Source organism: Gavialis gangeticus, unplaced genomic scaffold, assembly GCF_001723915.1.
Source record: "Gavialis gangeticus isolate Ggan-Ray unplaced genomic scaffold, GavGan_comp1, whole genome shotgun sequence".
Lineage (NCBI taxonomy): Eukaryota > Metazoa > Chordata > Crocodylia > Gavialidae > Gavialis > Gavialis gangeticus.
In genome coordinates, this window is record NW_017729009.1 from 17,544,195 (window position 1) to 17,572,021 (window position 27,827).

Here is a 27,827-nt window from a genome sequence, read left to right on the forward strand (position 1 = left end):
ACATTTCATTTAAGCTAAAATTCAATTTTCCACAGATGTAATTTAACCCAAAAGTCTCCCAATAGTTCTGGTTGGAAGAATAGCACCCTCTGATCTTCTGCTTCCTTGTGATTCCAAAACCATAATCCACCTTTTTTGTATCAGTAAATTATGGATGCAAATCATGGCAGTAGCCCAGTGCTTATGCCTAATTAATGGATAAAAACAGGTACTTTAGATGTTCAAGCCTGATTCTCATTTATACTTAAGGCCTTTTTCACCACTCTTGCAATGTAAAGGGTCCTCAGAGAGGGAGCAAATGACAGTTGTACTTACTGAAATGCCCTTTCCACCGCCCGACTGTTGAAAAATGTAATACCACTGAGATGGTGTATTAAGGAATTCATCTTTTTGAGGGTCTGAAACTGGAATTTTGAGTGAATCCTGAGATGGGGGGAAGTAGATTGTGGAAACCAGGTGAAATGTTCAGATGCTCTTCTGTGTAATTAGAGCAGTTTGCAGAGCTCTAATTTAGACCTGCCAAAAGACCAAAGCTTTCGGGCAAAAATGTTATGAGGGACCTATTGAATGGAACTGCACTGCTGCCAAAATGTTATTGGACTGTGTTTCTGTCTAGTGAAATTAATTGAAACCTTCTTTGATGTTCACAGCAACTTGTGGAAGTTGCTGATTTGGCACATGTCTGCAATCAGTTTGATCTGCTTCACGTGTGTTGAAAACAGCAGCCTTGCAACAACCTCCAGAAACAAACCAACCTATGAAAGGTCTGGTATCCATGTAACACACAGAGATTTCGTGCTTTTAGATTACAGTTCATTCAAGAAACTAGATTTAATTTTTAGTGGCTGAGAATCTGACCAAAAAAGTAGGTAGGAGAAAAACGATGAATCCACATGTGTAGAGGATGACCATGTTGAGGGGACAGAAAGGTCTTTCTAGGCTGTTGTGACTCACCTGTTACACTTTTAGTGATTTTAGACACTGCCTTAGGTGGAGGAATCGGGAGCAATGGGGGGCTGGGAAGCTGTGCTGGGTTTCTTTCTGTCTGTTTCTGTGGGGAATCCGCAGATTCAGTAACAAGTAAGGCTTGTGGATTCTCTTCGGTTGCTGGCAGGCTGGCATCTTCTAAGTCTTCAGTGGATGCTGAAGGTTTCTTGGCTAGCAAGAGGGTAAGAAGCAGTACAATTAACGGAACATGAAATTAAAAATAATGATAGACCAAGGGGCTATTCCAGGAAAATTCAGAAAAAAAGAGAGTCACAGCACACAGCTAGAAGCACTTATTTTCTCAAGGAAAATAATTAATGTGTGAAATAGCCAACCAGCCAAGGGTGTTCAGGTAAAATATAAAAACCCACCAGGGTAACTGAGGAAACAATTAGATTCTGTGTTCCTGAGGAAATTATTGAGCCTTGAACAGCCAAACAGCCTTTACTCATTCTCCCCAAAATCTTTTCTTATGTCATTTCTGTAATGAGGACAGCAGGGTATTGTGGCTTTTGAGAACTGCATGTTGAGAACGGCAATTCATTGTCTTAGAGCCCAGCTGCAGTGATTCAGAGTGCAACTGTGTGAGCACTACTCCTTGCAAGGAACACAAATAAAGGCTAAGGAATGATTAAGCTTTAATATTCCCTCAAAGTTCTCTTTATGATTCCTCTCTGCATAGATTCCAGGTTTCCTGGCAATTTTTTTTTTTATCCCATTAAATATGTGACTTCAACTTGCTGCCTAATTTTGCTCTAATCTCTTTCATGTCAGAGTTCCTGAAGATTTCTTGCAGCTCATGTTAGTGACCAGGAAGGGCAGTTGAAGCAATCTCCTATAAAAATCTGCCACTAGATCATGATAGCAATTCTGGAACAGGAGAACAGGAAACAAAGTATGTAGGGAAAGAATTTAACTTCTGAAGTCTGGCTTTAAAGAGTCCTGTTTCACCAAGAGGCCTGATCCTGCAGGCTATAGAATACCTTGTGAATGGAGAGGAGTGCACTTGACTCCAAGGAAGCCAGCCCAAGAGCATGTCCTTAGCTTGCCAAACTGGCCTCCATAGAAATAGAGTGAGAACCGTCCTCTGAAGACGATGGTGACTGATAGGTGGACAGTGATGGAAGCTCCTTCACTTGAGGCATTTAAAATGGGACAAGGCAGTAAAATGAATGACAGAAAATTAACTTAAAAAGATAATCTTACAAGAAAAACTGTGTGCTGGTCTTGCAGGATGGATAAGATAATGTTCCCATCTCTAATTGCTGGGGGGGCCTATTAACAGAAAGATTTGTTTGTGACCTTGTTCTATTATAAATTAATTTCCCTCCAAACCCTTTCTGTATAAGCTTTTTGTATTAACAAGCAATCTTCATCCTTGAATTTCGAGTGAAAAAGGGAAGGCGGCAGAGCAGTGAGGCAGTAGCAGACAATGGCTTTGGCAGGATAATAGCTTTTAATTTGTTGACAAACAGATTAATGTGAGTGCCTAGAAGTGGGATAATGAGTATTTATCATTTCAGAGAGACAGGGAAGTAAAATAAATGTGCATTATTAGTTCGGGAAATGCTTGCAAAATTTTTGCTTGATTGAAAGAAAAGTTGCTTTGTTTGAGAAATAATCATCTCATTTTTTGATAAAGGCATTGCATTCCCTACTTGTTTTTGTTTTTAAATCTAGGGGTGATATTTCATGTTAGTTGCCATGAAAAATCATATACTATTTGTACAATGAGGAGAAATTGCTAAGTGGAATGATTCTCTAATCCTCTTTTTTTTGTAATGAGCATCTAAGTGACATGGAGCAGAGCAAAATGAAGTCATTAATGAATTGCAGCATGATTGACATCCTAAAATGGGTGAAATATTGAGCATTATTTAAAAGGCCAAGTGATAGAATGGATGTTGCTAGTCACTTGATAGCCACAGTAAGTAATGTACAGCCAGATTGTGATACCCCTACTCAACGGGAGCAATAGTGTCATGTACTGGTAAGCCTGCTGATGCTGATGGGACTGCTTGTATAGTCTGGTTCTGTTTAGCATGAGTATATATGAATGTGGATATTAGAACTGGACCTTTAAACAGGATTAGCCCATAGTCTGCTTGGCTTCAGCCAGTCCTATCAATGCTTGACTTTTCTAAACTCAAGTCCTGATTAGGAATTTCTCATTAAACAAATCCTTATCAAGGGTCATTGTTTAATAAGAACCTCATTCCTTTTTCCACCATGGACCATCTACCACCATTTTTCAAAGTGGACTTTGGTCATTGTTGGTTACTATCAATACACAATATGATACACATACTATTTACAGATTTCACATTACAGAGTGAATCTCATTCCATTAAGAATATTTCAAGGTTTGGCACTAGACCCCTTAAGAGTGTAACTAATTATTCATCTCAAGAGCATCATATACCAATTCCCATTTCAAAATGGCATCAGATCACATCCTGTGGGGCTTTAAAGCAGTTTACTACCAAGAAAGAAGAAAAAAAGAAAGACAATCTGAAAACTCAAAGGGAGCGAATATTTACATTCAGTTGTATTTTCTAGAGTGTGACCTGAAGTCCACTGTAATCCATGCAAAGAGTCCTGTTGAACTGGGGCCCAATTCAGTAGGAAAAAAGATATGTATAGAAGAAACCTAACTTCCCTAAATTCATGGCATTCCTGTGAAGTAGGAAGTATTATAATCCCCATTTAATAGACTGGGAAAATAGGCATGTTGTTGCTTTCTTCATGTCACATACCAAGGCAATGACAGAAGAGAAAAGAGAATCCAGAACTCTGGATTCCAGGTCTCCTGTTCTAGCTATGGGATGTTACAAAACTCCTACAATATAATTTTTAAAAATAAAGGTTTTTCTGTTTTCTAGCTGTCAGTTAAATGAGTCTCGTGAAAAGGAACTTTTGCTTGACATTGCTGTGAAAGACTGTCAGGTGATAAACAGAGGCACATATTTCTATCATAATATTATACCGAGACCTAGAAGCTTTTAGCATACTCCATGGGAATTCCAAGACTTGTTATTTTGGAATGTGGCTTTTTCTCCCTTTTAACTTGTTCATTTGAAACCCCATAAGTTGGAAGCACAAATCTCTTAAATCCTACAGACAGCAAAAATATAAACATCTCCTATGTTACTGGCTTGCTTTTCCTCTCTCTTCCTTTTTCTTGTTTTCCCCTTTTTTCACACCTCTACTATTCACATCAATATTTCCATATTTAGCTAAATAGCATAAAATTACAAAGATACAGTAATAAAATGTATGCACATGCACAGGATTGAGCCTGTATTGCTTGCTGAAAACTCCTGTGGAAACCACTGGAACCTGTGTCAAGGAAAGCTCATCCTACATATTTTTTCCCACTAATGTCAACAGGGTAAGGTCTGGAATGGATTTGGACTGCTTATGCTTATAAAGAGAGAAATGCCAAAATGCATAAAGATGGAACTAATTGAGCTCAAGAAAATAGTAACAATAATTGTATAGAAAGCCAGAAGTTGCTAAAGAAAGAAGCAGAAGGACATCTAACAATGACTGGAGTTTCACAGCAAGCTGTTTAAGAAAATGTAATTCCATCTTTCTCTTTACTGAGGCTGGAGGAAAGACACAAGCCCTGAGAGGGAAAAAATAAATGCAAAATACAGGCAAGGTTAGGCAATAGAGATACTAAAAAGAGCTGGCACTAACAAGGGTCACCAGAAATAAGGACAATCTGGAAAGAAATCAATGCCTATATTCAGAGTTTAGAAATGGGATGAAAATGATTCTGGACATGGCAGAGCTACACACACATAACTTCCTTTTCCCATCTCTTTTTTCTTCCGATCTCTTTGGCCTCACCTTTCCTGTCCCAGTGATTGAAACCAAACACAAGCAGAGAGGAAGCTTGCTCAGAGCTATATAAAAATGGCAGTGGTCTTGGAACATTATTATTAATGACAGTAGTGCCTGGAGAATCCCAATGCAAATTGAGGCCTCATTGTCTTAGGCTCTGTAGGGAGATGGACAGTTTGAAGAGCATTTAGTTTGGCTCAAGACAAACCAGAAAAGTGGAAAAAGAACCATATGAGCATGCATTAACAGAAGTCAACTACATACAGGTCTAGAGTCTGAGTCATCTGTTTTGCTTTCATTTTATAACATAAAGAACAGAAATGAGACAAATATTAGAGGGCCCCTGTGTAAAAAATCTATTTTGAGATGTTTCTTCATGACATAACACATGAAGCAGAAATTGAGAAGATGAGGAGATAATATATTGTTCCGGTTAGAAGTTGACTTTCTTTTCCTTCCTCTTCCAAAAGACCCATAACCATCACACTCAACTTATGAATAGAGTTGATCTATAGTCAGGCCACTGATTAATAATACATCTTATTAGTAAAAATACTACTAATAACCTTTATAGTGATAGTTACTAATGGCAACATAAAGGCTAGATATTAAAGCTGTATCTGCATTCTACTGGACCAATAGTTAAGTAAAAGATTAATTTAATCATTCTGACCCCACAACCATAGCACCAGTCAGGACTGGCTCAACCCAAGTGCAATTCAGAACAGCATTAAGGTTGCTCTAAGTTTTACTCAACTGCACTGCCCGCCAAGGGGCTGTTCCAGTAGCTTCTTGCCAGAATACTAAGGCAATTGGGACATATCAGTATTTTTTTCCCCCCAACCACGCCTAGTACACTGGGGCACATCTACATGAGACATTGTGCAGTAGACTAATTCTACTGTGCATTAGCACACATGGCAAAAACCATGCTCATATGCTAATGAGCAGCAGTATTAGTCTACTGCACATGAAGCATAACACAAAGTGTACAATCGCACTGATGTGCAGTACAGCAGCCTACTGCACCCTTATTTAGTGCTTGATTATACAAGTACTAAAGTTAATGCGCAGTAGGCACTGCTCATTAATGAATGTATAGATGTGCTCTGGGTATAACAACTGACTCCATACAATGAAAAATTCCCCTATGACACATATATCAGCTGACTATTTTGGCAACCTTTTATACTAAGTATTTTATTGCTAAAACTTTGTCTGGCAGACTTAACTGGGTTCAGATCCTGATGTTATTTGGGGGTCAAAATTTGTGAGTGTTTGCAGGAAGGGACTCTGGTATGGAGGCTGATTTGGGCTTAGTTGTGCTATTGATACAGAAGTGCTCTTTCTACAAACTGAAATACATTTTCAATTTCATCCATGGATCCCAGTATGGGTGACCATCTCAAAGGGGACATGTGCATCTCTTAGGTACATAGCCATTGCAATGCTACGCAGGTAGTTCAGGCAACCACATACCTGCTGTGGAAATGTAAGCAAAGATGTTTTAGGGGGAGAATGTTTCACATTCACAATAATTAGTACTAATACCAAGAGTTCAAAATGCCAGTGTAGTCTCTTCTTATACATCCAACTATGCCCATTACTCCCAGGTTCATGTGCCCCTGGGTTCAGCAAAGATCTCGAAACTCAATATAGATCTCTAACCTGGTCTGGAAGAAAGAGAGCTGAATGCAACACTGACCCTCTCAGAAACCAATTCTTTTGACTTATCTCAGGCCACCTCAAAGGAAGCACTTTTCTATTTGACATTCAATACCTGCATCCTCTTTCAGCTCCTCTGACTGCAACTCCTCTCCAAGTGAGGTCGCATTTGTTGTTGCTGTTGTATTTTCCTGCTGCATCTCTTCTGAGGTAAGTGCCTGGCATGTGGGAGGTGGAAGGTCACTCAGCATTGCTCTGGTGGCACCATCAGCAGTGCAAGCTTTGCCTTCGGCATCTAAAACACCATGTCATTTAATCTTAATTAAGCTGTCAGCAGTAAAAGCTAATGCATCCTGACACTAATTAGAAGTATATGCCTAATAATCTGTTACTTACTGCACAGTGTTCTTTATGAGGACTCACTGTAGTGAGAACTTACCTTTGGCAGCATCTGATTTCCAGAGGTGCTCGGCACCTGTTGATTCCACTGACATCAGCGGAATTTGTGGGTGCTCGGTAGCTCTGAAGATAAGCCTCCTGATACTCATCTGCCTCATTGGGGTTTTGTGGGTGACTCAATTTAGGCCCCTTTTCTAAACAGGTGTGCTCAAATGTCTGAACAAAACTGAAATCCAAAGTCCTCTTGACACAGGTTCAGAGGGTCAGATCCAGCTACCCTGACCTAGCCTTGAATAGTAACTTCTGCTGCCAATAGTCCCATCAGCTGTAAGAACTCTGATGATCTTCGCTATTTTCCAGTTCAGGCAGATTTCCTTGGTTCTCTCTCAGAAATGATAGGATAAGGCTCACTTTTACAAATTGTAGCAAGTACTTCCAGCTCAGGCTAGGTCTCTGAAATGATATGTTTGTATGCTGTCCACCTTAACACTAGAAACTCCTTAGTAGAACCTCACAACGTGTCTGTCCTCCCTTGTAATGACACCACGATAAGTTTCTTAAACTGGGATTTAAGACATAATGTTCACACGCTCCCCTTTTCACTTTTGTAAGACTTTTTGCTCACTTGATTAAGGGTATCAAACTTTGGCCCACAGATGCTGCAGAACTAATGCAGTATTTTTTGTTATAGGCTGAGCTCACTCTGGCTGCCTCATAATCACGCTGGGTGAAAAGTTACTGTTCTTAAAATAGCCCCTGCAGTAGCACAGTTGCTATGATACAGGGGAACGGGGGGAAAAAGTTCACTGCCGACGTTACAGCTCATTGTCAAGCCAGCCTGTACATAATCATTGGCATATTAACAGCTGCCTGCATTATTTGTCAGAGAGAGCTTTCCTCCTAGCACTATACCTTGCGTTACAGTTGATCAAATCTACTCTTCGTAACTGAAAGCAAGAAAGGAAAATCTCCCTAAATGTTTGCAAGGAGAAGAACTGGATATCTCTGTCTGTGTTCTCCAGGGTTAGGGACAGAAATTATACATAAACTGGTATAAGTGATCAGAAACTGGTATAAGTGATCAGAAATTCAGTGCGCACAAACCTCTTTCAAAGTGGCTGAAACTGGTTTAAGATAAACCTGGATGGATGTAGTATCAGACTGAACTGATTTAGGTTAAATTGGTTAATTGAACTTCAGCCCTAAATCCCCTCCAGATTCAAGTTAACACAGTCCCCAGTATCCCATGATGCTTTGCACCTCCCCCCCACCCCCACAAGGTGGGTGGGCTAGCCTTGGCCCTAGCTGTATGCTCCAGCCCAGTAGGGAGGCGTGTTGTAGCACCCACCCAGCTTCTGGCCAACTGCAGGCATGTGACTGCATTTCCAGAATCAAAAGTGGATGTCTGTTCACTTGCTTATCAGTTCAATCTATGCAGCTTAGACTAACCTGCGAAGATTGAATTGATTCAGCTTTGGACTTTTTGACTGTCTGTACTTAGCGCAGGAGGTAACTCCTGCTGTGCAAGCCACTGAACGCTGTGCCACAACAATAAAACAGAGCCAGAACAGAGCCAGCTCCTTTAAATCATTATGTAAAAAACTTCACTGGCAAATGGAATAACAGCCAGGAGAAGACAGCCCTGTCAGCAAGCTTCTAATGAGGAGTGTCTGGGATCGAGAATTACGAGGTCCCTGGTCAGAGGTGGGCAGCGCACATGCAGAGCCCTACAGCAATATGGCAGTGGTAGTGCTAACCCTGTGATTCTTGAGAGATGATCAAGGGACAGCACAAATGGCAGGTATTAGACTCACTAGTATAAGAGGACACTAGAGACTCTCTGTAAGTCTTCAAAATGCTGACAAACTGGTGTCAGGAAGAAACAGTGCTCTTCCATACTGGAGAACTCAGATCACAAGTGAGGACATACCATCTACTTAGACAGGAACAAATTATGGCAAACATTGGATTCCACAGCCTAAGCTGCCCTAGAATCATAGGGCAGTAGGGATGAAAGGGATTGTCATGAGGCCATCTAGTCCAGTTCCCTACTCAAGGCAGGATTATCCCCAACTAAACCATCCCAGCTAAGTGTCTGCCTAACTTACTCCTGAAATTTTCCAGAGATGGAGATTTCAGAGCTTCTCTAGGTAGCCTGTTCCAATGCCAGTCAGTCAAAAAGTTCTTCTAAGGGATGCATCTGCGCTTCTCACAGTAAGAATGAAGACTCTCAGAAGTAGCATGACAGAGTTAGCAGGAGACAGCACTTTTATGGTTAATGAAATCTACTGTATAATTTCTAGCATCACCCTCTGGATTTAATTTGGGTCACATTTGTTCCTTGCCCTTACTCCACCATGCTTGGGAGGAATGAAGTACAGGGCTGCTGACGCTGTGACTCCATCATAGAGTTCTGGAAACCAGGGTCTGGCTACTCGATACTGCACTCCATGAACAACAGGGGCAAGAAGTGGGAAGAGGCTTAGCTTGGCTAGGCACTGTCAATTTACAAGGCAGAATCTCTGGTCAGGTGCTATGAAAAGGGAAGTAAACTGTCCCTTGAAAAGTGGTTAAGTGCCCTTGTACAATCTGTCCCCAGAGAAAGGAAGGCCCCAGAAAGAAACGGTTCCAGGTGCCGATTCCTTCCAAGCCATGCCTGAAGTGATGCAGTTTCTTTACCAGCTCCTATTCTGGGCTGAGCCCAGTTAAGACGTAGCTCACAGTTTCTGTAGGCTGGTGTGCAGTGCAGCATGCTAGTTACCAAGTGGGTACACTACAGAGACAGATCGTGCCATTGCTGGGTGACAGGGCTTCACCGATTTTTCAGATTCAAGCTGTCTCTCTGTTTTGTGTTAGTTTAGTAAAGAGAACAGGAACCAGGTCACCCGCAGCAGAGTTAAGTCACAAAGAGAAGCCTGGAATTTAGAGATTTAGCATAATACTTCTCCTTTTAACGATTGTAAATTATTGTAGTGATTATTCATTAAAAAAAAAAACAGATTTAATCTGAAAAAATGAGGATGCCACTGCTGCAGTTTTGCCTTAATCTGAGTCAGATTATGATCAGTTTTTACAAGAGATTTGGGGCAATTTTCAACAGGATTTAGTAAACTGCATATGTAAGACAATAAAAGGACCCTTAAGATTCAAAATATCTATTGTGTTGGAAGAGAATAATTTTTAGCATCATACATTGTCCTTTGTTTGACCATTATTCAGACTCTCTTGTCTAGACAACAGTGTGGCATTGTAAAGTTGCCTGATGTTTTTATGAACCCTACGTAACTGTAACAGAGACAAGGAGGGAAGAAGAAATAAACCAGCCTATTTCCAACCAACCGTTGAAAAGCAACTTTTAAATTTTTGTTGGTCACTGTTTATTGAACTAGGCTTATTTGGTTCTTTGTTTTATCTTTAAAAAATGATTTCAATATGTAACTTCTTAAGTTTTATTTTCAACTTGTTCTTGAGAACAAGTCAAAAGCTGATCTAATACTAGTAATGCCTTTGATGTGCTCTACATAATTTTCCTTTGCTTGTTTTTAGAAGGCTATAACTTCAAATTCATAGTGCATTCAAAATTTATATATACATTGCAAATTTTTTAGCCTTATGTCTATCTAGTATCATCAGTACAATAAGGGATTAAGTAGTTATCTGGTATGAAGGAAAAACAGTTCAATAGACTATTAATCATATTTAACGATAAGCATTCTTAAACTCCTACCAGAATAAACTGGCCATTCAGTGGCTTTTATATCTTATATATAAAATGCATATGAAATACACATGCATAATTTTACTGTAATTACAAATGCTTATTTCCGACTCTCTACTTTTTCAGTTGCAGTCAAATATAATATCATCAAGTGTCATTTTGTTGGGTTATTTATAGACTTTCAATTTTTTTAAGCAAGGCAAAATCATTTTTGTTCGTGTTGGTTTTAATAAATATTCTTTATACCTCTCAGCTTGGTATTATTCAGCAGGCCTCTTCCCCCTACCCTCTACATCCCCTTCCTCCCCACACCTGCCCCTTCCATGATAACATGAAGTTTGATAAAGTTCCTGAACCAAAGATAATTTATTTTAGCTATATTTAGGGAAAATGCGTATATGAAGTTGGGTATCTGATGCTAGGACCCACGCTATCTGGTAGAAGCCTAAACCATCTCAGGAACCTGTCTTTTTCTCTCCTAGCAGCATTTGCTTGGGGCTTTAGACAAGTAACTAATAGAATCACAGTCCTTTGTGCAGGTCTGTGGCATTTTACCCTCTTATCTCTAGTCGCTGCTTCTGAACTTCTTTTGTATTCAGGATGCTTTAAAAACAACAGCACCAACTCTCACTTTTCTCTGTGAATGAAGGACTGATATAATGATATTGTGTCTTGTATGAAACCTGCTTGACATTAAAGACAACTGAAAACCTAGATTTAACATCATTCTATAAATAGTCTGTACTAGTTAGCTTTGCTGAATGTATCTGTGTGTTTGGTGTTACAGTCATTTAAGCTTTGAGTTTCTTGGCAGTTTTCTGTAATTGCATAAAACCTACATCACTGACTTCATGGTTGCATAACTGGAATTGTACCCAAGATGGAGAAAAAGCCAAACTAATACTATTTATGTTCAGTTATATTCAGAATGAATGTGACTTAATGATTGTTCAGGCTGATCACGTTTTTTCCCCTCATGGCTATGTGTTTCCTATTTGCACGAATGAGAACTACAGTGAAAAAAATAAATAAGTAAATAAATAAGAACTACAATAAAAAGGAAGACAGCTTTTACTTACCTTGTTCCATCATCTCCAGAAGACCTTTCTTAATGAGTTCATCCCGACCTTGCCTTGCTGTAATCTTCTTCTCTAACACTGCAGAAGGTGGTAGCATAACATAGAAAATAAGAGGAAACAACGGATGGAAATAGTCAGGTACAGAAATTCAATGGGAAAACTGCAACAGGTGAATGGTGACTAGTTACAAATGCATTATGCTAATGAGTGGACCTGGAAAGGACCACAGAGAATTTTAGGGGTGTAGTTTTAATGCTGGGCTGCATTTTGACTGACTGGCCAGTTCAGTGCTTTTTTCATCATTAAAGCCATAGTAGAATGGCCAACTGAAGACACAGGACTTTGTAAAGTACAAAGATATACCAAGAGGCGTAACAACCACGTTCATATCCTCTGTCAAAATTCAAGGTTGTTTCAGTGCACTGTTTTGGTTATGTGCATTGGTGATAGTGATGCCAGCTGCCTGGATCTGAATCTAAATCTCCCAGATCAGGAGATGTTCAGATTTAGGGTGGGGCTCAAACCTCCCTCTACAGGGGATTACAAAACTGTTTAATATTTGTGATTTGTAGGGGAAGCCAAAAGCTCCACCCTCCCCAAGACTTCCTGCCCACTACTGCTTTGTCTCTTTGTCATACCACATGCTTTGTATAAGCATCTGTTACCTATATATTATTTCACCTGATTGACCTTCATCCACAAGTGTGAAGCATGGGGATGCCCTCCCCTGCTTAGGAATTTTTCAAACAAATCACCAGCTGGTATTGCTTGCCAAATGCATAAGGGGCTTCAAAACTACTTGGTCCTTCTTTTTTTTCCCCTTCCTCTCTATCTTCCCTTCTGTGCATCAGTCCCTTCTGGGAATCAGATGAATTAGCTGCCTTAAGGCAGAGAGTAACTCTGATAGGAATCAAGAATTGGAACCATGTTTCATAGATTTCATAGCTATTAGGGTCAGAAGGGACGTATTAAATCATCGAGTCTGACCCCCTGCCCTGGGCAGGAAAGCATGCTGGGTTCAGATGACCCCAGCCAGGTGTCTGTCCAATCTCCTCTTAAATACCTCCAAGGAAGGAGACGGCACCACTTCCCTTGGAAGCGTATTCCATAATTTGGCAACACTCACTGTAAAGAATTTTTTCCTGATGTGCAATCTAAATTTGCTCTCCTTCAGTTTGTGGCCATTGTTTCTAGTTACCCTGATGGGCGCCCTGGTAAACTTCGTATCCCCTATTTCCTGCTGTTCCCCCCCCACCCCGATGAGTTTGTAGATGGCCACAAGATCACCTCTCAGCCTTCTCTTGCGGAGGTTGAGAGATTTTGTGAAACCAGCAGAAAACTGCAGCTCCATAGTGTTGAGAATGGTGAAGAGAACAGTATGTCATCTCTTCTCCGAGGACCTCAGCTTCTGTACCTTGGGGCAAATGCTGAACACATCCTTTTCTGCATAATATACAACAGGAGAGAAGCTGGATGCCGGGAGCTCTCACTAGGAGCGTGCAGCACTTTTATACTCCATAGAAAGGCAGCTTCCTGTGTCCCCAAGTAGAAAAGTATTAGGGGAAAGGCTGTGGATTGAGGGTTGGCTACTGCATTTGAGACTAACAATAGATATAAGGAAGGACAGGGCGATGCTGAACATGTGAAAGCTACTGTAGCCTTGATACTGCGACTATGAAGCAGCCTTGGGAAGTATGTTCGTTTTCATGTGGTCTCCACAGAGCACCTTGTGGACAGCCATCTTACATCCACCTTTGCAATCTTTTGTCCCTTAGAAGAAACAAGTGACTTCTGCTTCTATGCTGAGCACTAGGGATGCCTTTTGAGATGAGAGAGTTCACACTTTGTCACCCCAGCATCTAGTAAGCATTTCTACAACAGAGCATCCGCCACTTGCTGCAGGAAAGAATCCTTACTGTTCTGTTCAGAAGTTGAGCCCAATCAGGCAGAGCAATGACAACATGCTCTGTTTAGGGTCTCTATAGATTTCTGTCACCAAAATGGGAATTGAAAATAGGTTGAATGCAATATGTCAAAAAGGAGTGCCTAGAAAAATGAAAAAATAAACACCTCTCATTGTAGGGATACTTTTTGGGTGCAAAGCTTTGGATGATGTCACTATGCAAGCGGATATCATCATCAGTTCTCTGTTTATTATTCAGCACATCTTTATGTTTTTGTGCAATACCTTACTGGTAGAGTCCACTTTTACTGGCACTTAAAAAAGTCCTCTTTGTTTACTGTTTAATTTCTAATGCAAAGTATTAGACTCATACCACCATACCTCCAAGCTCATACCTCCAGCACAGGAGCAGTGCAATTTTCCCCACTGATGTGCAAAGTTCTTCAACTGATATGCATTAATGCTGATATGGAATATGTGTTTCCTGAAGGTATGTGAATGTAAGTTAATCCACTACTTCTCTACTAGTTGTCAATGTAAGGATTGTTTACGATGATGTGGCTGTTTTCAGTGTAAATTCCCAACTAGGACTGGATTGCTAGCACTAACATACTTTACAGAGGTTGCCAGAGAGACATCAGATGGTAACTATTTGGAGACATGCCTGGCACTGGGCCACATACAAGTAATGGACTTTCTAAGGATTATGGGTAGGCTGCAAAAAATAGCTTTGAAAGCCTTTCCTGTACTCGTTTTACCTGAAGAGCCAGACTTTGGTACTCAGTCTCATTCAGTAACACTTACTGAATGGTGGTTTATGGTATTGTTTAGATATAAAAGACTTTCCAATGGAAGTATGGGTATCTCTCCTCAGCCTATAAACGAGCAATCCTTGTTAATGCTGTTGCATGCGATCCCTTATAAATGCAGAAACTAGAGACATAATGTAGCTTCTTCAGTCTGGACTGCCTGCTCAGTTAAGTCCACTTTAAGCAAGCTGAAATTCATTTCTTTGAAATTTTGTGCTTTGTGTTATGCAGGGAGCTGGATCACGATAGTCCCTTCTGGTCTAAGAACCCCTGAATCCACAGCAGGCCCAAGTTTAGGGATTACTTTTAGAATCAGGTTGTCAATAATTTGCCAGTTCGTCTTATTTTTCCTCTCAAGCTGCGCTTTGGTTTGCGCAGAGTCAAGCTGTCACACTCATCCTACCTGCCGATGTCTGCTTTAGCTTCTCATTTTTCTTTTTCCTCCACTTCCACGGTTTGAAGATCCTGCCCAGTGTTGCCAACTTGCTGTTCCTTCTCACTGGTGGAGTTCTAATCCCTGAGACCAGATAGTCAGAACGCATTGCCGGGGACTGCTCCATCTCATCTAAGAGGGTAAACACAGAACAAAGCCAATGGTGAGAGGAATATAAGACCAAGTGCTTCATGATAGACTTAATAAGGGGAGATTTATCGTAACTACTCCAGCTAAGAGGGCATTCAATTTAAGTATCTATCAGGCTAAGTAGTGCAAAACAAGTGGTGGTGGGAGGAAGGGGGGAGTCATTTTAGTCTCTAAAGGAGGTGAACCAGAAGCAAAGAACCCAAGCTAAACCTCCTTGTGCCAGCATGGCTGTTTGTACTGCAGAGATGTGGCTTAGAGCTGCGTTTCTCAACTCGTCGGTCCAGACCCAAAAGGAGGTCACGAAAATATATGAAGGGGTCACAAACAAACTCTCAAAATGGATCAGCAAACTTTAAAATGATTGTCCTTTAAAGGAGAAAAGCACGGGAAACTGTGGCTTGTCCCCTGCAGGCTGGCAGAGCTCCCCCATGTCCCAGCCCCACACCCTGCCCCACAAATTGGGGAGCTGAGGCCTGGTGGGGGTGGGCAGGGCACAGGGTTAGGACTGGCTATCGATGTTTACAAATGGGTCCTGGTACAAAAAAGGTTGAGAAGCACTGCCTTCGAGGGCACCTCGCCGACTACCTAGCATCTGAGTGGCCCCGTCGTTGCCCTCTCTCAGGGACACCCCCAGAGGGACATGCTGGAGGGATGGATGGGCAGCTGAACGTGTACCTCTCCTGCCTGCCCATGCCAGACACCCATGTTGACAGCAAGTCCCACTAGGAAAGAGCCCTCCCTCAGCCCACAGGAGGGATATGCCTTATCCCCTTGCTTCCCTCCTCAGGTCGCTTCCCAGCTGGTGCTTTCTACATGAGAAGCCCCTGCCAGGCTGTTAGTCCAGCCAAAGCACTTGGATGGATGCGTGCGGCCCTGTGGGAGCGTGTGGGCCTCCTTGGAGTCTGTGCTCTTCTGAAGGGATCCAACAGGGAGTGAAAGGAAAAGAGGGGCCTTGTGCCAGCTCCCCTCACACACAGATAGCCAGAGCTCACCTGAGGAGAAAGGAAAGGCTGGTGATGAGGGCGCTAGGCTGACGTGCCAGCCGCCTTGGCCCGGACTCCTGAGCTGCCCCAGGTGTCCTACGTGACCCCTCTCTCTGCGCCTCAGCATGTGGAGATAATAGGACTTCCTCCCAGGGGTAAGTAAATTACAGGTTTCCCTCACGTTATGCGGGTTCTGCATGTGCGAATTCGCCCTTACGTGATGACCCTCTTTATACTAACAATTTGTTATGCGTGAGGTAAATTCGCCCTTCTGCGATCGGTGTGGTGGAGGACCGTGGTCGGCTGCTTTGTGCGGTGCGTTGTGGGAGTGACGGGCAGATAAATAATCTCCTGCATGGATCCGTGCTCCTCGATTGCTGCCCGCAAGATGTGTTTCTGCAGTCACCATCCCCATTATGGCACTGCCCTGCGCTGGTGTGCACTGTCTGCTGTCGGTGAGCACCACAATTGTCTTGTACGGTCGGGGTCTTGGAACATATCCCTATTTGTTACATTGTAAAGTGGGTTCCCTCAACACAAGTTTGAGTTACGCCCCGTTTTCCAGGAACACACGTGCCGCACAAAGTGAGGGGAAACATAACTGCAAGATGCTCTGATACCGTAGTTATGAGAGCATAGAGACACCTCAGGTGGACAGACTGTTTTTGTAATAATAATCACAGGGCAATAGCATAGTCCTTATCCAGCTCTCGATCTTTAAAGTGTTGACCAAAAAAATCACATAATTGTGCTGCGGTAGGTACCTTTGTGTTGGTGATGGGGAAGCTGAGACAGAGATGAACTAAATGGCTTTAAAAGCACTACGGATTTGGGGTGCCTGTTTTAAGACCCCTCTCCAGAAATGCTGAGCACCTGCAGAGCCGCACGTATGACTTCAGGAGAAGCTGTGGACATTCAGCGTTGCTTTAACTCAGGCCCAGCTAGTTCTAGGTTAAGTCCCTGCAATGGTCGGTCATTCTGGAAAGTGTATATCCAAGTACATTCCCCAAAAGCAGACAGGGTCTGTGATGAAACCTGGGATTTTTCCCTCATGAGTTTCTGACTCCAAATGCTGTCCCCAATCCCTAGTAAATGGGCATTTACTTGTCCCTTGTAAATGCCCTCTCCTCACATAAAGTACTACAGGCCTTCAGTGAACTCAGACTTTTATGTACAGAAATAGATTATTTGGAATGTAGTAAGTAGTTAAGCAAAATTCCCAACAACTATTACACAAATATGCTCCTTAAACAAGCGAAGGAAAATGCTGTAGTTCTTTTCATGCAGCCAAACCATATGACTTCATAGATTATGGTTCAGTAGGAGAACTGGTTTATATGTTTTCAGTATTTTGGCTTTCCCTGCCCGCTCATTTTTTTAATATGACATGTAACAGTGAAGACTGAATGCCAATAGACATCTTCCAGCCCGTGTTATGATGGGGAAAAAGCACAGTTCCATAAATGAGGATACTGATAGCATTGTATATATGGACACCCAATTATAATTGTCAAAAGTGATGCCACCACCAGTCACCCAGCCATGTCAGTTATAAGACTATTAGCAAATTTTGCTCAACTACCCCTAGCCATTTATATGGCAATGTGGAGCCGTGAGCATATATGCATTTCCAAGTCATTTATCTCTGGAATAATAAAATCATAATAATGTTCTTCATGAATGCTGGATAAGAAAACTATACACAGTATATTTCAGGTTTGTTTTTTGTGACAGGTGGGGATTTCCAAAAGGAAATAATTTTGAAAAGATTACTAAACACAGCGGGATAAAATGCATTCTTCTTTTTCGGGTTTTTTTTTAAATATTAGTATTAAACACATTTTACTAGTGGTTTGCATTATAGACTTGCAGTTGAATACATCCATATTGGTTAGCATATTAGTCAGCAGAACTGTTGTTGGGTGCACACAGTGAAATAATAAAACATGTGACATTCCTGATACTGCTATTTATATATGGGTGCAACTTGCTCATCTACTATTAAGAGGGGTTGCATGGGACAATGCTAATTCTACTCTGCTATTCAAAGTCAACATGCTGGTAAGGTGAATCAAGGAGTAACTCTGGAGTCAAAGTTCCCTAAACATAACTACTGGTTCCTGAAACACTGTTTCTGTTGTAGAATCAAAGTTAAATCAGGTAAATCAAGGGAAGAGGTGCATTGTTTTAAAAGCATGTTAAAGCATCTTTTGCCTTCTTCCACTGAGCTTGAAAGAGTTTTCCCCACTGAAATGCTACAGTTCTGAGTGGACATTACAATTCCAACTGCACTTTTAACAAAAGCAGGAATTTGCTTAGTTGGGGTTTTTTTACACCTTTTTATTTCTCCCACTGAGAGCCATATGTCAGTTGTAGTTTATGTAGAGAATATATTTTCTAAAACACTCTGTAAGTATCTGTGGCCAGTATCTGAAGGTCTTGACAAGAGAAAGATGCCCGTTGACTCCAAATACAATTTTCCTCTTGTAACGCACAAAATATGAGTTTTGTTACTCACAGAAGAACAACAGTAGTTAAATTTCTTTTGTTCATGTAGCATTCAAAACTCAATGTCAATAACTGACAAGAGTAAAATTTAGATTTTGTATTTTTAAATTGATGCCCAAACATTTTTGCCCATGACATATGTGAGTTATTCCATAATGATAATGCCTTGCTCTCATATATAGCATTTTTATTGGTAGATCTCAAAGTGCTTTACAAAGGAGATCAGTATTATGGATGCATGAAGCACTGAGATTGTGTACCTTGTATGTCCAGAGGTTGAAAGAATGCTGCCCACCCAAAATGGACTTAGTTCACTGTAGTCTGGAAGTTGCCTTAGGAAGTTATGAACGGAACCAAACAGTGAGGCATACCAGTATCTATGGAAGACTGGAGTTTTGCAGCCTTTCAAGTGCTGTAGCATGCAAGAATCTCATCACTTGTTTTATTTTTCCCCAATTATATATTCAAAAATGAAAAGCATAATGAAAATGAACCTATTAGCCATTAGAACTGCTCATTACAAGAGACAGCACTGAGAACAGAAAATAGCAAAATGGATATGCTATTAGAATTATTTTAAAGCTGTAACAGAAACAACCTAAATAGGCATTTAGCCCTTCCTGCAACAGCCACTATAATGGGAGTATAAGCATTTACACAAGTAGCCTATCTCATTCACAAGGCTTGAAATTGTATCCTCACCCCTGGAAGATACTATGGAGGTTAGGACAACCTCCACCAAGCCATGCCTGTCCTTGGCTATACACTTGCAGACTGCTACTTGAGCAATTCCTGTTGTCCCGGGAGTCTCTCAAGCATTAAAGTGGAGATTAAATGAGTGGCTGATTTTTAGATAGTATCTTGGCAAGTTGCTGACCCTGCAGCAGTTCATTCAGGATTTAGGTGTCTGCAAAGTGGTTTAAGCATCACCCATGTGTTTTATTGACTGCTTCTAGTATAGTATCACTGTAGCATCTTTATCTGATACCAGGGAGTCAAGGCATGCCTGGGAAATAAACGTCAGCCCAAACTCCATGCATCTCTTGCAGAGCTTACTTGTTACCTTAGCATCTCTTGCAGAGCCTACAGCAGTGAGTGAGGAGTTTATAAAGACAACTGGAAAGGCACCAAGAGTGAAGTTGGAGCATTGCTGTTCATAGTATTTCCCCTCAAGATGTTCCAACATCCCCTTTTACTCTTGCCTTTTATTTTTGGGCTAATAATTGTCAGCCAGAAAAATAGCTCCAGTGACAAATCTCTGTTGCATGTTTCCCTAATACAGATTGGGAGAGAGAGAGAGAACAGCAGTTTTATGTCTGTTTATAAAGTGTTTAGTTAGGCTAGGAGCGTAAGGCACCCTTGATGCAATCTTGACGCCTCCAAAATAGTTTGGTTGGGTTCACTTAATAATTCTGCCCTCTTTTCTGCTGTTTTCTTGCTCAGGATGCTGGCTGGGTTTCCGTTTATCTTAATTTTGAGTTGCATGTAAAAATAATTAGAAGTAACAAGTCTGCTGAATAGCAATCTAGGAAAAAATGAGAAAGGTATGGCAGAACAAAACAAAGCTGCTGAGAAGGGACGTGTTGAGGGTTGCTGTTGGAAAAGAGATACCTCAGGGGGCACATCTACACATGCCAATTTAAGGCACTTTAGCCGGACTGAAGGCACATTAAGGGCACATCTACACGTGCGTGCCCTTAATGCACCTTACAAATGGCAATTTTAAGCTATTCGCACCTAAGCAGGTATCAAATTTAGGCGCAAATAGCTAAAGCACATTAATCTGTGTGTAGATGTGTTAAGGTGCATTAACACCTGTGTAAGGACTGATTTGGGGCTAACTTTAGTCCCACATCAGTCCACACAGATGGCATTAATATGCTTTAATGCATGTACATGTAAATGCAAGCCTAAATTGCCTTAATGCGCATTACGCTAATACTTATTAAATTTATGCACACCTAAATGCACATGTAGACATACCCAAGAAGAAGAAAAGATGTAGCAGTTGGAGTGAAGCTAGAGAGCTTTGGGCAGGAGATGAGGACTGGTAAAGAGCACAAGTATGAGAATGACAAATGGACAGGGAAGTTTGTACTTTGATGGAGTGGCGGAAGCTTTGGCAATGCAGGGGAATTGGCCCTTTTGTTTTCTGGCATAACCAAACAGCCCTGGGAGGTATTCCAGTAGGCATAAGCTAGTATTACCCTAAGACTACTGTCAGCTGGGTGCTGCACCAGAGCTGGTTGTCTGATAGACCAGGGAATATAAGGGCACCACCCCCCAAACCCTCTTATCTTCTACTAGTATAGCTGAGCAAGACTCAAGGAGTTAGCCCTTTACGTTCTGACTGTAATTCCCTGCAGTATAAACAAAGAGGATGAAGGCTGTAAAAGGGAGAATTATTTTAGGGTGTATAAAACAAATCTTCCAATGCAGACTTTGATGTGCTTTCTAACTTTAGCAATACACACACTTGCCACAAGATACATACAGTTCTGAGGCAAATGTTTTAATCACCTGCCATATTCTTACTGTATACCATTCTCAGATTTTGCATTGTATAACTGAGATGGACAAAAATAAAATTTGATGGAGACAAAGTAAGACAGATGTCCTGAAGTCACAAATAACAAGCAAATAGTCTCCCTGGCAATGAGAACCACATGAAAGGGAGATAGGAAGGCTATAGGACAAAAAGCAAGCAATTCTCATACTGCAGTGATAACAGAAGTAGCACGCACACCTAAATTTTAGCCAAATCATGCAGCCAGCAGACTGTTAAGGCTTGCCAACTCTCAGGATGCTTTGTAAATTGTTCAGCACATTCTTGAATCTTCAGTCAATATTTTAATTATAATAACTATAATGTGGGATAACATGGTTATTTTTCCATTGAATCTGATAGCCTGAGTCTATAGAACACATAAGGCATTTATAGATGTGGTGTGGGAGGTGGAGGAGGGCACTTTAATTAAAGCGGTTTTGAGAGCTGCTCTAATTAAAGTGCCTTTTATGTCACGTGTATCAGCGTCCCCACATTGAAAAATGGTGGTAGGGGTGCTTTAACTAAAGCTCATTGAATGAGCTTTAATTAAAGCTCCCCCACCGCCATTTTTCAGCAACAGGAAGCTGATGCACATGGCACTGGAGTCTGCTCCAACGCACTGTAATTACAGCATGTTAGAGCAGCCTCAATGTACATGTATAGGTGCCCATAGGTGCCGACATTGCTTTTTGCTGATGGGTGCTTCTTTTTTTGTTTTGCATTCCCACACCGAGCCCCACACATGCCCCAAAGAAGCAGCATATTACTTCAACCTGTCTCGCCCAATGTGGCTTGTAGGTGCTGAGCACCCGCTAATTCTTTTGGTGGGTGCTTGAGCCCTGGAGCCCTCTGAGGTGGCACCTATGATATAACATGTAGGCAATGTCTGGAAGCCAAATCAGGTTCCAAAACAGGACCAACAGCTTAAAGAATAATCTAGTGTAGAAGGATATGAAAATAATGCAAACATCTGAGCCCACTGAAAGAACTTCTTATAGGTAAGAGCAGTGACTGTTCTTCTAGCAGGAGCTACATGGGCCAGTCAAATCTGCCTGGCCATTTTCTTGTGGTCAGTACATGGAGTAGATCTGGTTGGAAAGCTTTTCACAAAACCAAGTTCAAGTCCCAGCTCTGGCTTGACTCATGAAGGCAAGTATCCCAGGTCCCAAGCAAGTGCCCTCAACACCAATGAAGCAATTTTCAAAATATCAGTATTTTGCATGAGATAAAATTGTTTTCCAGACTTTTAGGACTATGCCAAAAAGTAATGGTCCCAAGCTCTGGGAATGGCAGAAATGTGGACTGGAGAAGTCTGTTATGACTTGCATCAGTAAGACGCTAGACAAGTATCACAACCTGAAACCTTTTTAAAAAGGAACCCCCTTGCTCTGAAATAGCCATTTGTGGAGCCATTGCAAGTTAAACATTTATATCCCCCCCCCTGTCATATACCCTTTGTATGGGGGCTAGGCAATAAGTAGGAGTGTGTTTATAACACACAAATTTCCATACTGAATGAGGCCATTGGTCATTCTAAGCCAAAGCTTTTCTTTTGCAGTGGCCAGCACCAAATGTTTCAGAATATGTTGCAAAAATGGAGAAATATCCTCATTGACATAAAAGCTCTGTTAATCAGCCTGATCCTCTTGCATGTTTTCGACACTTATGACATCTCAAATCAGAGCGATAGAAGGGAGTCTAAAACAACCAATACTGGACTGTGGCATCACAGAATAAACCAGGCAAGAAGGAAGAAAACTGCTAACTTAAGAGCATTAGAGGTCAGATCAGAATTACGTTGTTTGAATAAAGAAAATAAAGCTGCAAAGTTTGATATTTCAGGGGGGCTAAGTACTGAAGATTCCTACTGACTTCCTGAAGTAGCAGGTATTTACCAGCTTTCCAGATTACCCCCAACAGAGAAGTCCTCTGGTCTGAGTGATTTGTTAATTTAAAAGTGATTTGCTTAGACTGAAAATAAGACCCTTCTTCCTGTCCACCCCAAACCTGTAGGAACTCTTGGTGGCATATCATGCTACAATGCTTGTGGAGTCTTTCCCATCTGAGAAGACAAGAGCTATCCTGGCAAAATCTCCTGTAGATGTTACAGTCTCGGGTGTTAACTCTGTTGAGCAGCTAAGTGTCTGGGTTCTGTAGGTTGGCTCTTATTTATTTTTTTTAGATTTTTCCTGCTGAGCCAAAGAGGACAGTAGTTTGATCCCTAGGCTGCTGATTACAGCAACTACAGCCTCCATACTGTGACTTACTGTATGGTTGTTAAGCCCATCAGGAACCTCAGCTGGTCTTGCTGCAGAGAGGGGCTGTAGGTGCATGCGCAAAGTATTGTTGTGAGTATGCAAAGCTGCACGGAGGAAGTGAGCCTCCTGCATTTCCCAAATTGTCAAGGGGCCTGTATGCTAATAGACTGGCCATTTGGATAACTTCTATTCCTGGTGACTGGAGTTCTGCCTGATAACTCCCCTGTGTATTACTGAGAGAAAAAGCTTGAAAAACTGCAACCTGCAGGTAGTTTAAAAATAACACAGCAGACAAGAGCTGCAGTCAAACTGGAAAGGCAAGGCGTGCTCTGCTTTTTGATCAATTGGTTTGTAATGCAGCACTGCAGCCTCTCCCCTGTATTGTCATTGCATCTGTCTTTGCACCTCAGAAGCAGAGTTAAAAATGGAAGAGGAGGTTCCCTTTTAGATGAGCAAACCCTTTGCCCAGCGTGGGAGGAATTGTCCTGGCCTTCAGGCTTTTGATATGGGGGCATCTATGTCATGCCTTATCAGTGTTAAAGTCTGGGTTGTCTACAGTCCATTTCCATTTCTAAAAATGATGGTAAGGAGGAACATGTCTTCCTCAATGCCCACTGCTATGTCTGTGCCTGATAAAGTGACAAGGAGTCCTGAAAAACCTGTTTGTATAGGAAGGGGGTGTTTTTCATCAAGTGGAGGAAGACATGAAAAGGGAAGACAGAAAATGCCATGAGGTCACCTAGCTCTGGAGTGTGACATGAGAACTGTATTGAGTTTAAGGAGAAAAGCAGTGGCAGGAAGGGAACCTGTGAACTTAAACCAGTGTCCCATGAACAGGAAGGACTAAATCAGGAAAGCTAAACTGTACTAGTGTAAAATCCAGTTGGCCAGGGAAGAAGCTCAATGACTTGAAGGACCTGGTGAACCATCTGTATTGTTACATCCCAGTTAACCAGGCTTAACAAAAGAGAATCTTGTTGGCAGAGCTGGTTGGAAAATGTCTGGCAAAAGCTTCTTTTGGAAAATGCTGATTTGTCATAAGTAAAATCATTTGCAGAAATATCTTGATTTTGATTAAATTTTGTTTGGGGGAAAACAATAGTTGGTTTCAACATTTTCAGAACATAACATTTTGATTTGCTGCTTTGAAATTCCTTCTTGGTTTCAGCTGTTTTTAATTTATGTGCTATAACGATGGATTTGTATAAAGGAGCAATTAGAACAAAACATTGTGCTGTTTTCAAAATGAAGCATTTTGATTAGCCCAAAACGAAATTTTCAGAATTTCATTTTATAGGAAGTTTTTAAATGTTTTGCTTTTGCTTTCTTTTGAAATGGAAAAGATACAGAAAATTCTGCAGTTTTCTTAAAACAGAAAACTTGGTTTTCTGCCCACCTCCACATATTTATAGAATGCAGGGTGTGTATAATAACAGTTGAACATGACGGCAAACTGAGGCCTGAATGATGAGTGCTGGATGGATTCAACACTGTGGGATCCTATTTTTTGCAGTAGAAAAATAATGGCAGCTAGCTGTGTAGCAGCTCAAGCTCAAGTCTGAACTGTTATAATATTAGGTGGCCAGGCACGTGTTGGCAAACAGGCAGGTGTGGATGGTTCTGCTCCTTGTATATCTATTTGCAATGTTGTAGTAGTGCTTTCCTTCAAGGTACTGTCTGTTCAAGGTTTCCCATCTCAGACTTTCTTACCCCACAGCTCAGTCTCTCTAAAATAAAAGTTAATAGAAACAGACACACCATGGGCCAAATTCATCTGTGTGATAACTATGTCATTGTGGAGGTACCTCAGGGATGATTCTGGCCTAGTAAATTTGAGCAGAGTTCAAGCTCTTGGACATGCATAAGGGCTCAGGGAAAACACTATAAAGAGCGGCGATATGACAGAAGGGAACTGATTCCTCCATGAACACCATGCAAAAAACAGCCCTGAGCATCCACAAAGACTGAGCTGTTTTATAGTCACAGAAGTCCCGGCCATGCCATCAGCATCCTGCCTGGGTTGGCATTTCATATAGCTCTACACAGAAGCACAAGTCACTGTGTTTGCCTTGCTCCTCTCTCCTATGTCTCCTAAGGCAGGGCTACTACTTCTATCTTCAGCCAGGTCTAGATTCCCATAATTTTCACCCATCTTTATTATGCTAAATTAAAGGTTCATGCTGTTTTTTAATCTGAACTGAAGGAAGAAGGGTGCAGGGGGAGGAAGCTGTGGGCATTGGGAAGGGGCTGTCCTTGTCAGGAACGTTTTATTTCCATTCTGTCACACTGAGCTTCCCTTCAAGGAATTTGGATCTCAGAAACAGCTTTAGCTGAGATAAACAAAGTAACAGATTATGTCCCTCAAAAAAAAAAAAAGAGTATGAATAAGTGGCAACTCCAGCTAAATCTCCTAGATATACCATATCTATTGGACACTTGTGATTACTTTGGGAAAATGTTCTTCCAGGAAGTTGACATTATCACTTAACAGCATTACTGTTGCTGTATGAGCTGAGGTGCAAAGAAATTAATCGGGAATCTTTCATGCCTTTTGTATCAATGTGTCAAGTCCCAATAGCACTTCTTATGATTTATAATGCATGGTACGACATTAGCAGTTCATTAGCAAAATAAGTTTTTCACTGCTTGCCTGAAATAATTTACAATGTGACTTCCTCCTGTATACCTGGGGAAGAGAGAAACTGAATGCCTGCAAGAAAATGAAATCACTGAAGAATCCTTATATAATCACAGCTAATTCAATTATCTTCACCTGCGTGACATCTTGTTTTGACAGGAGAAGCTTGGCATTTGCGTGTATTGAGTGAGAATCTGGCCAGCCAGCAAACAGGGCTGTGATTCCTGGGAGGAGAAAAAAACAAAATAAAACAGTACCACAAGGTGAGGTAGCCCTCTCCCCTCCTCACACCCCCGATCTGGAATCCAGGGCTGTGAACAACCACTTTTAAGCTCCTACCCTCTTTTCTGGTTTTCCTAAAGAAACACCCCATGCCACATCAATGCAGAATGCTCCTTTACACTACAGCTTCCCTTAAAAAGCCTACACTGCAGACCTTCTGACCCTTTGCAACAGGAACAATGGTGTGGATGTCTTTGTTATACAGAAGAGGCTTTCCATCACAAACTTTCCAAGTGCTAGGGCGCTACACTAGGTGGTTCTTCTTCCGTTCCTTCCTCTCTCCCCATCTAACAGCCTGTGATCCCTGGCTTTCTCCAGGAGCAGGTGACTGAACATATTAATGGCAGGCTGAGTGCATCCCACATACCTTTCTTAGAAGGAGCACTCTACATGACTGCACAAATTCAAGCACAAAAGCCCTTGATTGTTGAAAGCAGTAAAGCTGTTACCTTGCTTGCAGAAGCACTATTCTACCACCTGCATACGTGTAGTTAACAGCAATCTTATGACAAGAGATGTTAAAATTAGGCACATATGGCCCCATGAGGGAATCTGCAGCGTTAAGCAGCTTTCATTTTTTACTCTCTAGAAAGCACCCCCCAGAACTGCTGCAGTGATTGTGCATCTCTTGCCAGGTACATCTTACAGGAAAAGCACTGCATTGAAGTACATAGCCGTTCATCTCAGAACTCCATGCTAAAAAACAAGTCAGGAAGAGGGTTGTCACTAAAATGTTTCTAAATCCTTTTTCCTGAAAAAGGAAGAGACTTAATCTTTCAGAAACCCATCTGTTTAATCTTGTCTCTTTCTTTCTGCCAAGAGCAGCCAATGTCTGCCAGACATATGGGCAGTTCTCAGTTTAATATTCATCCTAAACTTGTAAATCAGAGGGAGAGAGAATCAAAGCCCCATGGCCTGTACAGTTATGGGCCTATCCAATGTACTGTGTTTTTTCCCCTCTCACATGCATGGCAAGACCCAGTTTGTTCCACTTACCCCACTATTATGCTACTGCTGCATCTACTAGAGAATGTTCTTTCTTTTCTTTATTTTGCTTTTCCTTGTGAAACTCAATTCTCCTCAACCTTCTTTTGTACTATTACTGGTTCCTCCTAAGCTCCACATCCTCTGTTCAACCACCCATTGCCAATAAGTGTGTAAAAATCAATGACCTTGGGGCATTATTCAGGCATAATATGCCTTATAGGATCACTGGTCTTGGAGGTACTGACAGTATTTAAGACTGCAAAAAAGACACAAGATGAAATAGAGCATTGATCCAGAAAGATAGATATAAATAGGATGGAAACTATGAACCAAATTAAAGCCTCACTCTACACCAATCTAGCATAAAGTCCAAATTGGGCCCTCTGCAGGCCTTTGTTGTAAGGCTAGTGTCCCCTAGATTTTATGCTGAAATCCTTCTTGCAGACATACCACTTCCTGCACTTGAATAAATACCTTAAACAGATTGCATAATAGAGTGTACACAGAACAACATTGACTCGAGGAAAATATTTCAAGGCTGAGCATTGTTAAGGCAATTTTAAAACGGTTGCTTTGTCCAGTAGCTCTCTTACCTCAAGCCTGTGAATGTTTTCCAAAAAAGCAATTACGC

General features: G+C 41.4%; 1 protein-coding gene across 4 annotated transcripts in view; it reads right to left on the reverse strand.

Annotated features, from left to right (window-relative positions):
- PHACTR3 (phosphatase and actin regulator 3) overlaps positions 1–27,827 on the reverse strand; it is a 194,693-nt gene that overhangs the window by 68,512 nt on the left and 98,354 nt on the right. For 2 of the 4 annotated variants that reach the window (XM_019510165.1, XM_019510164.1), the window contains exons 1-5: positions 26,063–26,157; positions 14,813–14,974; positions 11,698–11,775; positions 6,617–6,796; positions 955–1,158 (exon numbers count right to left, since the gene is read on the reverse strand). In XM_019510165.1, coding sequence (XP_019365710.1) covers positions 955–1,158; positions 6,617–6,796; positions 11,698–11,775; positions 14,813–14,969 — 619 coding nt within the window. In that variant the 5' untranslated portion in view covers positions 14,970–14,974; positions 26,063–26,157. Of the gene's footprint in view, positions 1–954; positions 1,159–6,616; positions 6,797–11,697; positions 11,776–14,812; positions 14,975–26,062; positions 26,158–27,827 lie in introns of those variants that run through there. The other 2 variants (XM_019510166.1, XM_019510167.1) reach the window with 2 other exon arrangements.